This window comes from Acomys minous (assembly GCF_964271855.1).
Source record: "Acomys minous genome assembly, chromosome: 19".
Taxonomy (NCBI): Eukaryota; Metazoa; Chordata; class Mammalia; order Rodentia; family Muridae; genus Acomys; species Acomys minous.
In genome coordinates, this window is record NC_140499.1 from 44,695,730 (window position 1) to 44,706,770 (window position 11,041).

General features: G+C 38.7%; 1 protein-coding gene across 2 annotated transcripts in view; it reads left to right on the plus strand.

The window, feature by feature from the left end:
• NMD3 (NMD3 ribosome export adaptor) overlaps positions 1 to 10,411 on the plus strand; it is a 29,333-nt gene extending 18,922 nt beyond the window's left edge. For both annotated transcript variants that reach the window (XM_084769042.1, XM_084769041.1), the window contains exons 11-16: positions 1,496 to 1,641; positions 3,138 to 3,250; positions 4,625 to 4,697; positions 6,659 to 6,765; positions 8,175 to 8,245; positions 9,303 to 10,411. In XM_084769042.1, the coding sequence (XP_084625168.1) occupies positions 1,496 to 1,641; positions 3,138 to 3,250; positions 4,625 to 4,697; positions 6,659 to 6,765; positions 8,175 to 8,245; positions 9,303 to 9,433 (641 nt within the window). In that variant the 3' untranslated portion in view covers positions 9,434 to 10,411. The remainder of the gene's footprint in view (positions 1 to 1,495; positions 1,642 to 3,137; positions 3,251 to 4,624; positions 4,698 to 6,658; positions 6,766 to 8,174; positions 8,246 to 9,302) is intronic.
• The last annotated feature ends 630 nt before the right edge of the window (positions 10,412 to 11,041 follow it).

The following is an 11,041-nucleotide window of genomic DNA, read 5'->3' on the forward strand; positions in this document are numbered from 1 at the left end:
TTTCTAAATGAGCTGCATCCTAAGTCCCAAATGTCATTCCTGATAATATTATTTTGGAAGACTAATAGTTAAAGTTTAGTACTTTAAAAATTACTGGAATTACACAGGCCTTTAAGTTCGAGGCTAGCCTGGTCTACAAAGGGAGTCCAGGACAGACAAAACTACCCAGAAACCCTGTCTTGAAGAAAAAATTGGAATTATAAAACTTTTCGTTTTTCTCTTTTAAAGAAATAAATTTGTAGGCTGGGTTGATAGCACAGCCCTTTAATCCCAGCACCCAGGGAGGCAGAAGCAAGTGGATGGATCCTTGTGAGTTTGAGGCCAGCCTTGTCTACAAAGGGTTCCAGAACAGCCAGGGCTATCAGACAGAGAAACCCTGTCTCGAAAAACAAACAAACAAACAAACAAACAGAAAGAAAAGGAAAGAGACAAATTTGTGAACTTTCAGATATTCTTGTGTGTGTGGGGGGGGGGGGTGTGGGTGTGTGTTTGTTTTCCCCTCCAAGACAGAGCTGCTCTGTGTAGCCCTCCTTGGCTGTCCTGGAACTCACTCTGTAGATCAGCCTGGCCTTGAACTCAGAGATCCTCTTGCCCCTGCCTCTGCCTCCTGAGTGCTGGGATTAAAGGTGTACGCTTCCATGCCCAGCTGATAGTCTATATTTTTAATCCATTCATTTTCTTTTTAATCCATTCATTTTTTAAAAAAGTTTTTTGCTTCATACAATTTTGTAACTAAGTCTTTGCCAAATGTGTGTGTATGTCTGTGCACAAGGATTGAACTCAGAGCCCTGTGCCTGCTAGCTAGGAACAGTGCTGTTACCCTATATGCCTAGCCTGGAAGTCTTAGTTCTTAAATAGATATTTTAAATTTTGGGACACTTGAGCTGTATCCAGTGGGACATCTAGCTTAAATTAGGATTTTTAACTTATTATCATTAATATGGGCCATTTTTAACATGTCTATATAAATTACTTTTTTAAAAAAGAGAAGACTTGTATGTATGCCAGTAGAAGTCTTGGGAATTGTCTCCTTATTCTTTTTTCTTAAGTTTCTTATACATTTGCTATTTTGCTATTTTTCAGAAATTCCTTGATTATATCATTAGCTAAGGTTTATTTTCAGTAATAGTAACTTTCTGCAGAATTCAGAAAAGGACATTCTAATCTGTCAGCTAAAATTAGGCTTTATGTCTTATAACCTAAGCAGCATGATGACCAATAAGTTTCTACCATAAAATTCCAGCATCTGAAATCACTGTAAAACTGATTGCATTTGGTCTGTGGCATTCTACTTACAGTAACAAAATAAGATGTACTCTTTTGACACCTGATACTTACTTCCCTTGTGCCCTGGGAGGTTGGAGCTTATGATGAGTTAGACTTGACTTCATCTCCTGTTGTCCTGTTACTTCCTGCTTATTACACACATCTTCTGGTTAGCACATGTGGTAACTCTGAAATTTGTTAGTTATCTTTTTTTGGTCCTGTTTATTAGTTGCAGATGTCGATGGAAACACTTTCTGGAGTCAACCTTTCAATAGTTTATGCCACCCTAAGCAGCTTGAAGAGTTCATTGTGATAGAGTGCAGCATTGTCCGAGATCTGAAACGAAGCGCGGGGGCTGGAGTGATATCAAAAAAGGTAAGCAGCATCTTTCAATTTTTACTCATTTTTCATATTATCGTCTCAGTTCTTTTTAAATTTTGGTTTTTAATTATAAAAAAAATTTGGGCACCAGATAATAGGTAATGAGGGGCTGGAGAGATCACTCAGCCACTCAGCAGGTAAAAGTGAATTCTGAAGTCTGATGAGCTGACTTGGATTCCAGAAACCCACACTACAGTTTTCCTCTGACCTCCTCCAAATGTGTGCTGTGTCATGTGCCAACACCCCTGTCATAAACACACATAAATAAGCAATGAATTCTTTAAAAAACTGTGAAGTTGTCATTATGGGGTGTGGGAGTACTGATACCCTGTCTTACAAAAAATGAAATTTAAAAATGATGTCATTGTGGTAAGATTGCTGTATTATAATCTGACAAATTAAGATTTTTCTTTTTGTAGTGGGAAAAGGCTTTTTTAGGGGTCTATTTTTATTAAAAAAAAAAAAACCAAACCAACATTTTTTTCCCCTTTATTGTGGTGGAGAATCAAGGGAACAATTAATCTCTTGACTCTCAAATCATCCATACGTCATAGAAATCCTTTTGAGTTAATCAGTTTACACCACGAGAACTACATTTAGTCTACATTCATTTCTTTCCTTGTTTCAGTGTCTTGGGTTTGTTCAAACGAGAATATAGGTGGAGAGCACACATTAATTATGCCAATTTTGTAATTCTTAAACTCTTTTCTTCAGTGCTACTGCCTCCTGTCTTGTTATGCTAACAAGTTCTTAACCTGAAGGCACATGCCCTGTAGAGTATGCTACCTCCTGGATCTGTAGGACTGTTCGTTTATAATGCATTTAACTTACTTATTCTATTTCCTTTAAATTAGAAGGCCATCTACATTTTGGTAAACTTAAATATTTTTATGGGAATATTTAAGAGATGATGTAAATTTTTACGTTTTATTTGGAGAGGGGGACTGTGCATGTACACAGAGGACAAGTTGAAGGAGTTGCATCAGAGGATCAAACCCAGGCCATCAGACTTGCTGGCAGTCATCTTTATCCACTGATGGATCACTCTAGCCCAGTGGGGGTGTGCATGTGCTTCCAGTATCAGTGTGTTGGTGTGATTTGTAGGTTTTTCTGAACTCTTGGTTCTTTTTAAGTCTTGGGTCTTATAGGCATTTGATTGGACTGTTTTTTTGCTTTAAGATTCTTCTGCCTTTCCAGTTACTTTTTTGTTCAGTCTGAGTTAGCCAGGTTCTCTGAAGACATTTCCTGTGGATGGGCTGTATGTGTATGTTTTTCAGAGGGCAATGTTAATGTTTTATGTAGGTTTGGATTGTTTTTATGGTTTCCTTTCTGTATTCCTTATTTTGTACTTTGTTCAGAATTATAGAAAGTAGAAAGCTCTTCTAAATGCATGTCAAATGAGAAAAAAGTCAATATTATATTTGATTTTTCCAGGAGATGATTCTTGAATTGTTTGTGTTATTATAGAATCTTTTTTCTTTTCTGTTAAGCACACCCTTGCGGAAGTCTGGATCCAGAAGACATCTGAAATGAATACAGATAAACAGTATTTTTGTCGGACTCATTTGGGACATCTTTTGAATCCTGGAGACCTGGTGCTAGGGTTTGTTTTATTTTGCTGTATTTTAACTTTGCATTGCAAGTTTTCTTCAAGAGCCAATACTAAATTTGTTAATTTCAAAAAAAAGAAAGAAAGAAAGAAAAAGATTAAGGTTGGGCCTTATGGTGCACTCCTGTAATCCCAGCACTTGGGGAGGCAAAAGCAGGCAGATCTCTTGAGTGAGTGAGTCCAGGACAGACAAGGCTACACAGAGAAGCCCTGTTTTGGGAAAAATAAAAAAATAAAGATGGAGCACCTGTAAGAGCCTTCGAGCTTTTTATACCATCATCTGAAAGAGTCATTTATTCAGAGACATTGGTAATCACTGAACTTATATAGTTAGATGAATATATATAGCTTTTTGATGATAGTGGGTAGTTTTTATGGCTGTGAAGAACTTCACTTTTGGAAGCAGCCAGGGCTGAAGAGATAGCGCTAAGGTTAAGAGTCTGTACTGCTCTCGCAGAGGACCCAGGGGCCATTTTCAGCCCTCGTATCAGGCAGGTCACAACCACCAATAGCTCCAGTTCTAAGGGATCTGACACTCCTGACTTGTAGGCACTTGCCTGCACATCATGCACATACATGCATGCAGGCACACGCATACACATAATAAGTAAGTTAACAACAAGAGCTCTATATGCCAGACAAAATCTACAAAAGTAAATAAGTCTGTAGCTGAGCTCGTTAGTGTTCGTTCTCTTGATAGAAGTTTTGTTCCTGGACTCTGAGTTCTGTTTACAACAGAATGAAAGATTGTTGCTTGCTTTATTAACTGTGCAGATCCATTCAGTTGAATGTGTCAGTCTGTCTTACTTCTTTGACAAGTATCTGGGAAAGAGGTACCACAGTGGACAGTGAAAAAACTTACAGTGCAGTGTGATGCTGTCATTTGCAGAGAAGCGTGTTCACCGCATACTATAAAAATGTAAAAATTTATGTGTATGTGTTCCCTGTGTGCATGTATATGCTTGGTGCCCACAGGCTGGGAGAGGATGTTAGATCCCCTGGACTGGATTTACAGATGGTTGTGAGCTGTCGTGTGAGAGCTGAGAAAGAACCCAAGCCAGTGGAAGAACAGTCAGTGCTCCAACTGCTGAGCCATCTCTCTGGCCCAAAAATTTTTTTTTTGTTTTTGTTTGTTTGGTGATGGTTTGTTTTGTTGGCTTTTCAAGGTGGGACCAGGCTGGCCTCAGACTCACAGAGATCCACCTGCCTCCGACTCCAAATGCTAGGATCACCACCTCTAAGCTTCAAAACTTTAAAAATGGGGAGCATAGAAAATCTTTCACTTAGAAAGATAGATGTGTATGTGTCATGTTATAAAGTAAAACGATAAAGGATACTCCTTAAACTTTTCACTGTTTACATTTTCAGATTTGATTTGGCCAACTGTAATTTAAACGATGAGCATGTCAACAAAATGAACTCAGATAGAGTTCCAGATGTGGTAAGGCTTTAGTTAATTTTTTGTTTGTTTTTTCCGGTGTTGTAGAGGGTTGATATAATTCACCTGACACTGATGATTTATTCAGCATCCTCTCAATCAAATTTTTATTTTCTTAGCAAAACACTTAATACTACCAGGCTTGGTGGCACAGGCCAACAATCTCAAGTATTCAGGAGGCTGAGCTGGGAGGATCACAAGTTTGAGATCTACCTGGGTCACAGAGTGAGTTTAAGTGAATTTAAGGCTGGATTGGGAAAAGATACCCATCTCAAAAATAGCAAAAGTGGACAAGAGGGCTGTGGATATAACTTATTGATGAAGCGCTTGCCTAGCACGTGTAAGGCCCTAGTTTTAGCCCGCCAGCACTGCCTAACCAGACCCACACATGCTGTTGGTAGGGTGAGTGTAAGTTTGTACTTAAACAGTGACTTGTAAAACTTATTCAGATTCAATCTCAAATTATTGTTTTTTATATAGTTTCTCTACTTCATATAGGACATTTAGAATTACTGTAGCATTATTCAATATTAATACGAATTAAAGTAGAAAATAATCTTCTTAATACCAACTCCTGAAAAAGACTTTTACTTGTGGAAAGTTGGTAGAATAACCTTTGAGTTTAAAGTTCATAAACATCAGCGATTGAGACAAAGAGAAATATGAACTTATTTAGCTGTGAATAAAAATGAAGTTCTCATAATAGGCTGCTGTTTCATCTAATTGTTCTTCAGTTGATAAAAATAGAAAAAAATTGGGTATGTCAGAATGGTCATTTCTTTTTTAGGATTTATTTGCTTTTGAATGTCTTCTCTGCGTGTATTCATGTGCACCATGTGTGTACAGTGCAGGGGGAGGTCAGGAGCTGGTGTAGAGCTCCTGGAGCTGCAGTTACAATGGCTATGAGCTGCCGTGTGTGCTGGAAACCGCAGTTACCATGGCCGTGAGCTGCCGTGTGTGCTGGAAACTGCAGTTACCATGGCCATGAGCTGCCGTGTGTGCTGGAAACCGCAGTTACCATGGCCGTGAGCTGCCGTGTGTGCTGGAAACTGCAGTTACCATGGCCGTGAGCTGCCGTGTGTGCTGGAAACTGCAGTTACCATGGCCGTGAGCTGCCGTGTGTGCTGGAAACTGCAGTTACCATGGCCGTGAGCTGCCGTGTGTGCTGGAAACTGCAGTTACCATGGCCGTGAGCTGCCGTGTGTGCTGGAAACCGCAGTTACCATGGCCGTGAGCTGCCGTGTGTGCTGGAAACCGCAGTTACCATGGCCGTGAGCTGCCGTGTGTGCTGGAAACTGCAGTTACCATGGCCGTGAGCTGCCGTGTGTGCTGGAAACTGCAGTTACCATGGCCATGAGCTGCCGTGTGTGCTGGAAACTGCAGTTACCATGACCATGAGCTGCCATGTGTGCGGGAAACTGCAGTTACCATGGCTGTGAGCTGCCATGTGGCTGGAAACGGAGTGCAGCTCTTGTGCAAGAGCAACAAGTGCTCTAACCACAGAGCCATCTCTCCAGCTACAGAATGGGTGTTTATTACAAGGGAGGAGTCACCATTTTTCTTTAAGATTTTTTTTGTTTTCTAAATTCTTACAACATGATTATTAAATGTTATAAAACTCAGGAAAATTTATTAAGTGCTTACTATGAAAAGTGGAGTTTCTACCTGTAATGTTTCCAAATGGATTGTATGAACGGTGGCTGAAAATTGAAGTTTGAGAAAAAAACAATGCTGGTATTTGCTACTAAAAATTTAACATTTAGTCACTTGAAATGTTCACAGTTAGATAAATAAGTAATGCTCAAGTGCATCCTCATGAATACATGGTAAATGTTCAGAAGTCCTCTTGACATTGCCTCTTGATCTCTCCACCTTTCTCCTGAAGTGTAGCTGCTGCCATCAGTTTGACTTCCTGATATGCCCATGCTTTGAGTTTTTTCCCTACTGTGTGTCTCTGCTTATAGGTGTTAATTAAGAAGAGCTATGACCGTACCAAACGCCAGCGCCGTAGAAACTGGAAACTGAAAGAGCTTGCAAGAGACAGAGAAGACATGGACACAGATGACGAAAGGTCCTGCTTTCCTTAAGCCTTAAAAGTTGTTTCAAGAAATTAGTCTTACATTGTAAAGAAATTGATACTTCCCAATAGATCTTTGGACTCAAAATTAACTTTGGATTCTTAGAAAGTATGAATGGGATCTATATAAGAGAATCCATAAAAAGATGTAATATATTATATAAGCTCAGTGATTATTTTCCTCAGTTATTGTCTCTAAAATTACAATGTTGATGTAAATAATTTAAAACTTTAAATATATGAATAATTGAACTGTGCATCTCACAAATAGATGACTGGGTTGTGTCTTAAGACTAAAAAATAGTTCAGTAACATTACACATTACTTTTCAGATAACAAGCAGAAGTGAAAATAACATTTTTTAAAAATGTTAATTGAATGAATTAAAGTGTGGCCTTAATCTGTGTGTTTGTGTGTGTGTGTGTGTGTGTGTGTGTGTCCTGAACTTATTTTTATTTTATGTGTGTGAGTGTTTGTCTGCATTTAAAATCTGTGCATCATGTGCATGCAATGCCCATGGGGGTCAGATCTCTTAGGACTAGAGTTAGAGATGGTTTGAACTGCCATGTGGTGCTGGGTCTTGAACCTGGGTCCTCTGGAAGAGCCACCAGTTCCCTTAACTACTGAGCCATCTCTCCAGTGTGTAGCCTTAATTCTTGATGATAATAAAAAAAAAAACATTGATTGAAAAAAAATGAAGATTTTTACATTATTGGGAAGCAACAGCAGTTCATAATGCAATTAAAACACACACACACACACACACAGCATGTTAAACTACATACTTGACTATTTCAACTGTAGTCTTGCCTGTTGATATTAGTTCTTGCTATGCAAACCATGTGAACAGAGTTCCAGGCCCGAGAACCAACATAAAAACTGAAGGAGAGAACTGACTCAACAGCATTGTCCTCTGAGTTGTCTCTGGGCTGGAATAATGGCTCCTGTAGCTAAGAGTGCTCCCATTGTTCCACAGGGCCCAAGTTCAGTTCCCAGCACCTGTGTTGGGTGGCTCTATGCTACCTGTACTTCGAGCTCCAGACTATCTAGTGTCCTCTTCTGGCCTCTGTTGGTTCCCTCACACATTTGACATGCGCACATACACAAGTAAATAAAAATGAACCATTAAAACACATAACACCTTAAATTAACGGTAGTCTTAATTGGCTATATATTTTGCTTGTCCAAAGGAATTGGATTGGGTGGGAAGAATGGTTGAGAAGATACTTTTTCCTTGTCTTGGATTTAATGTCATCCTAGTATTCAGCATTTATGTAATATTCCAAGGCAGTTTGTTTTCCAGTCTGCCTACTTAATTAGCAGCCGTAATTGACCTTTGTGAGTATTTGGATATTATAATTATAAATAGTTGGGACGGTGCTCAAATGTTCTTTTCCTTACAGACAATATCAAGACTTCCTTGAAGATCTTGAAGAAGATGAGGCAATTAGAAAGAATGTCAACATCTACAAAGGTTGGTGTTTTAGGAGTATTGAAGTCAGGTTAAACATAGGAGCAGTGAAGGTATTTGGTATTTTATATTTTTGATTGTGAGCCTAGCCTTCAATGGCTGAGCCATCTCTCCAACCCAGGTATTTGATATTTTATACTTTGGTTTTCATATGTGACTTTTATTTGTCTTACAAACTACTATAAGTTAGGCTTTTATGTAACAAATAAATAAGGAGCAGTAAATTTTATAAAATGTTTGCTGTATACATAAGATGCAGTTGTTATGTGAGCCTGATCCCTTACGTTGCTAGCTCTTGTACAATTAATTTGTTCATTTGCTGGTATATACTCACTTATATCTGTATACTAGCCCAAGGGGCATGTCCCACGAAAACCTTCACTTACCAGGAAACTGGGACAGAGGGGAGGACATCCTATTGGGACGCCAGATGAGAGAAGTGTGGGAGAATAGCAAAGTAGAAGGATCCAGAGGGTCCTAGAAACCTACAAGAAGAACATTATGATAGGCAGATTTGGGCCCAGGAGTCCAGCTCAAACTAAGGTACCAGTCAAGGACAATACAGGCGGTAAACTTTAAACCCCTACCCAGATCTAGCCAGTGGTCAGAACATTCTCCACAGTTGAGTGGAGAGTGGGGTATGACTTTCACACGTACTCTGGTGCCTCATATTTGACCATGTCCCCTGGATGGAGAGACCTGGTGGCACACAGAGGAAGGATAGCAGGCTACCAAGAAGAGACTAGATACCCTATGAGCATATACAGGGGGAGGAAGTCTCCCTCAGTCACAGTCATAGGGGAGGGGAGTAAGGGGAAAATGGGAGGGAGGGAGGAATGGGAGGATACAAGGGATGGGATAACCATTGAGATGTAATAAGAATAAATTAATAAAATAAAATTTTAAAAAATTGTTCATTTGCTTAGTAAGTATTAGAAAGCCTGCTGTAGATAAGAGAGCTTCTACTACAGCATAGTTGGGTAATACTGACGATGGTAGGGGCAGTTGTTTGTGCTTTTCCATATTTGTATGTGTGAACTATATCTTCTGGCTTCCTTAGATTCAACTATCCCTGTGGAAAGTGACACAGATGATGAAGGAGCACCTCGAATTAGTCTGGCTGAGATGCTTGAAGACCTTCATATTTCTAAAGATGCCACTGGTGAGGAAGGTGCAGCAATGATGTCATGAGTTGTGTTATATGCTGTTTGCATGTCTGACCTCAGGAAGTTGGCAAAGTACATGTATTCTGTTATATTTCAAGAGGAGAAATAAACTTGAATAAATTACTATTTTGATTATTTACTTAAACTATTGAAGAAGTTTTTATAATTTGATAGATAATAAGAGATTACATGGAATTGTTACTGATATGTAGGCCATCTTATGTATGTAGTTTTATCAGTTTGATTTTTAATACAGAATTCTTTACTACTATAGGGCTGGATTCAGATGACTAAAAGTTAGGATTCTTTGGATATTAACCAAATATTGGAGTGTAAACCAACCTCTTATATTTGTTTTATAGTGATTGCTTTTTAGCATTTAAAATATATATGGATCACTTTTGATATAAACTCATGCATTTTGGTCCACTTTAAATCACTCTTATATCCATGGGATAGGACAGTAAGGTTCAGTTCATCACCAACTAGGAAGCTAATATTTTTATTTCTACATAGAATTAGTTTCCTTATCTTTTTTTATCCCCTAACCGAGATTAAACTCAAGGCCTTGTGCTTCCAGAGTTGATATTCTATCATTGAGCTACAAATTAGCTCTGCAAAAAACTTTTAACTGAGGGTTACTTCAGTAGAATGAAATGTATTTAAAATGTGTATAGATGTATAGGGAATACAGACTAGTTTTACAGGTTAAGAAACAGTTTGTGTTTTATTATTTCTACCTTTGTTCTGGAAATTTCTGTCATTGAATGTAACACATCACCATCAGCATGTATGTGATTATAGATGATGGAACAGGAAAATTTAATGAAATCTAGAATAATGCTTTCCATATTCTGAAAGAAGAGTGTTGGCTTGGGTTTAACCAATTTGAAAATGAAGTTTTATGACCTGGTTCCTATAAGCAACATCAGATTTGCTAAACACACCACACTGAATGCTCTTACCTAAGTCTGTGCATACCATTAAATAGAGATGGAACTAAGTGCTCAGTGTCTTTTTTTTAAGACTCGACTCCCAAGTTCTTGAAGTTGTAATAAAGGTCCCAACATCCTACAGTCCTGCATTTCTGTTTGCTTATTCATCTAAAAGGCACATTCTGTCCTGGTGGTAGGCTGATGGAGACAGCTGTTATGCAGACAGAAATATGACCACAGCAAGTTCTCACTTGTTTTACCGCTGCTTGCTTTATCAAGATCTTATGCCAGCATCTCATGCAGTTGTCTAAAGAGGAGTTGTTCTTTAAAATACTTCGGTGATTTTTTTCCCATTGAAAAATTTAGTTCCTTCCAACCGTAGTCTTTCTTGAAAAAAGTATACAAGAACTTGCAGAGCTAAGCCACTTTGCTAAGTACCATTTCAGTGAGTGCCATGGTACTCTGAATGCTGTCCCAGGGCTGAGAGTGGATTTGGAAGCTGATCTTATTCAAATGCACAAGAAGTTGGTTTGTAATCAGCTTTGTAAGTTGATATGATTATCATTGTACATTAACAGATACACGAAAACTACTGTTTTATAGTCAGAAGTCTGATGAGCAAGGAAGCATTGAGGGAGAGTTGCTTTTTCAGTGAGGTGCCTAGCAGCATCAAGCTAATACCTTATAAATAGAATGCG